The sequence below is a fragment of the Otolemur garnettii genome, unplaced genomic scaffold, assembly GCF_000181295.1.
Source record: "Otolemur garnettii isolate 467f Iridium unplaced genomic scaffold, OtoGar3 scaffold00288, whole genome shotgun sequence".
Classification (NCBI taxonomy): Eukaryota; Metazoa; Chordata; class Mammalia; order Primates; family Galagidae; genus Otolemur; species Otolemur garnettii.
The window spans coordinates 344,423-347,188 of NW_003852683.1; the positions used below are offsets into that span (position 1 = coordinate 344,423).

General features: G+C 42.8%; 1 protein-coding gene across 1 annotated transcript in view; it reads left to right on the forward strand.

Moving 5' to 3' along the window:
* The first annotated feature begins 1,242 nt into the window (after positions 1-1,242).
* Positions 1,243-2,766, forward strand: part of SIGLECL1 (SIGLEC family like 1) — a 7,251-nt gene continuing 5,727 nt past the window's right edge. Inside the window, exon 1 of the mRNA XM_023508904.1 lies at positions 1,243-1,267. Within this exon, the coding sequence (XP_023364672.1) occupies positions 1,243-1,267 (25 nt within the window). The remainder of the gene's footprint in view (positions 1,268-2,766) is intronic.

Here is a 2,766-nt window from a genome sequence, read left to right on the forward strand (position 1 = left end):
GTGTTTCACTCTTTGTTTGCCGTGTCTTTTGAAAGTGAGTCACAGCAAATTTTGAAAATCACCTCTAAATACTCTTAAGAATAGACTCATTCCCCAGAAAATGACAGTATCATTTTCACATCTAAGAAAGTTAACAATAATTCTGTAACATTACTTAATATCCTCTCTGTATTCCAATTTCTCCACACATCTTAAGAAAATTGTTTTAGGATTCCCTGTAGAATCATACTTTATATATAGATATTCTTTTGTTGTTGTTGTTAGTATACTTTGATCTAAAACAGCCCTTCCAGTTTTTTCCCCACGGCATTGGCATTTTCAAAAGTCAAAAAAAATTATAGAATGTTCTATAATCTGGATTCTGGAGTATTTCGGGGAGCGGGTAATTCAACTTAATTTTACTCAGAGTAGGAAGGTCAGGAAGGCTGCATGTAGGAAGTGGCATTGAACTTAGCTTTGGAATTGAAGTAGGATGTGAATACGGGCAGAAAGGGTACTATTTTTCCCATTTCCCTTTGTAATGGAAAATGCAGTGGAACATAAGGCAAAAGTAAGGCAAAAGTAAGGCAAAATTGAGGAGAGTCTCATTGGCAAAGCAAGAAATTTGGCTTTCTTGTGAGCAAAGAAGGAAAAGCAGACTTTCCCTGTCAACAGTAGGACCTTTTTCCAAAGATCTGTTTAATCCACTCCATCCTCTCCATCCCTCACAGCCTGAGCTCCAACTTAAGCATGTCGTTCATTCTCCCACAACAGCAGTCTATCCCCTGGCCACCCGGCCTGCAGTTGCTTCCCCTCCAGGACACTTTCTTGTGAGCTGCAGTGGAATCTTCTAAACACTCAAACCTGATCCTGTCCCTTCATGTTGCACAACTTTTCTATGGATTTCTATTAATTTTAAGAGAGTGCCCAAAAGGCCTGGGACTTGAGGAAGTGGAAAGCAAGGGAAGAAAGAATAAAGGAGACGTGACATTGGGACTTCACAAAGGATCATAGTGGTGCCTCCCTGTGCCCAGAAGTCTTGAGCATCTCTTTCCATGTAATTCTTCTCCAGGTGATCAAGCCTTTAGGACAACCAAAGAAATGGAAGCACCTGACTTCTTGCTGAGAATGCTTTCTGCTTCCTAACCCCCACATCCTCTCTCAATTAGCCATCAGCTCACCCCTTCTGAGGCCCACAGTTCTGATACCAGAGCCAGCCTAATGAAGAGCCTTTCCTGCCCCTGAGGACAGCTGCCACTGCACATGGGACTTCCTCTGATGCAGCTGGGTGAAGAGCCTCTGTGGCAGGGGGTCGGGGGAGAAGGTGATGCTATGGTCACGTGAAGAAAGAGGACATAAGGGCATAAGTACTAGATAACTAGCATGGCTTAGACCTGTGTGTGTCAGATTCTGGCGGGTCTGGGAGTGTCTGAAGCAAATAGCAAATGGGGCCAGGGAGTGGGATTGACAGTGAGGGTGGTAGCACAGTCAGGTATGAGCACAGGAGCTGTTGCAGATACTACCAAAAGCCCCAAAGCCAGTCAGTTTTCAGTGCCTGAATAGCTTGCTTTTCCAGATAGTAAAGACAATCCAGCGGGCAGCAGTGGATAGTGGCTGTGTATCACAATCTGCCACAAAGTCCCGCAACAGCCCATCTCCACTAAGGTACCACTAAGGAACAAACCATGATCAAGAGCTACAAGTTAGGAGGAGGTTACCCCTATCTTCCTCAAAAGTAATCTCAAACAGTCCTAATGAAAAAGTATGTGAAAACATTAGAGACAAACTCCTCATTATTGAAGACCTTGATGAATGTGACTGTTTCTTATTTATCCATGATATTTGCCAAGTACCCTACTTATTCCATGTAGAAAGTGAGAGTTTCAAATTTCTTGCCTGGGAGATGTCTTACCAGTCTTCGTTTCCAATGATTCTCAATCAAAGACCACTTGGACTATAGCTTCTCATCACAAAAATGATACATCATGATTAAGTAGGTTTCATCCCAGGGATGCAAGGCTGGTTTAACATACGCAAGTCCAGAAACATAATTCACCATATCAACAGAAGCAAAAACAAAGATCCTATGATCCTCTCAACAGATGCAGAAACATCCTTTTCTAATTAGAACACTAAAGAGTATAGGCATAGGTGGCACATTTCTTAAACTGATTGAAGCTATCTATGACAAACCCACAGTTAATATTTTACTGAATGGAGTAAAACTGAAAGCTTTTCCACTTAGAACTGGAACCAGACAAGGTTGTCCTCTATCACCACTACTATTCAACATAGTGCTGGAAGTTTCAGGTGTCCTCAAACTACAGCCCACAGGCCACATGCGGCCTACCAAGGACATTTATCCGGCCCAGTGGGTGTTTTTGCCGTCATTGCCTGTCCTGCTTAGCAGCCGACTTGTCCCAGGGCCTGAAGTCTGGCCCTCCAACAGTCTGAGGGACAGTGAACTGGCCCCCTGTTTAATAAGTTTGAGGACCCCTGTTGGCCAACACAATCAGGCAAGAGAAGGAAATAAAGGGCATCCAAATGGGAGCAGAGGAGGTCAAACTCTCCCTCTTTGCTGACAATATGATCTTATACTTAGAGAACCACAAGACCCCTGGAAGTGATAAAAAAAAGTCTCAGGATATAAAATCAATGTCCACAACTCAGTAGCCTTTGTATATGCCAATAACAGCCAAGATGAGAAGTTAATTGTGTTAGGACACAATCCCCTTCACAATAGCTTCAAAGAAAATGAAATACCTAGGAATATACCTAACAAAAGAA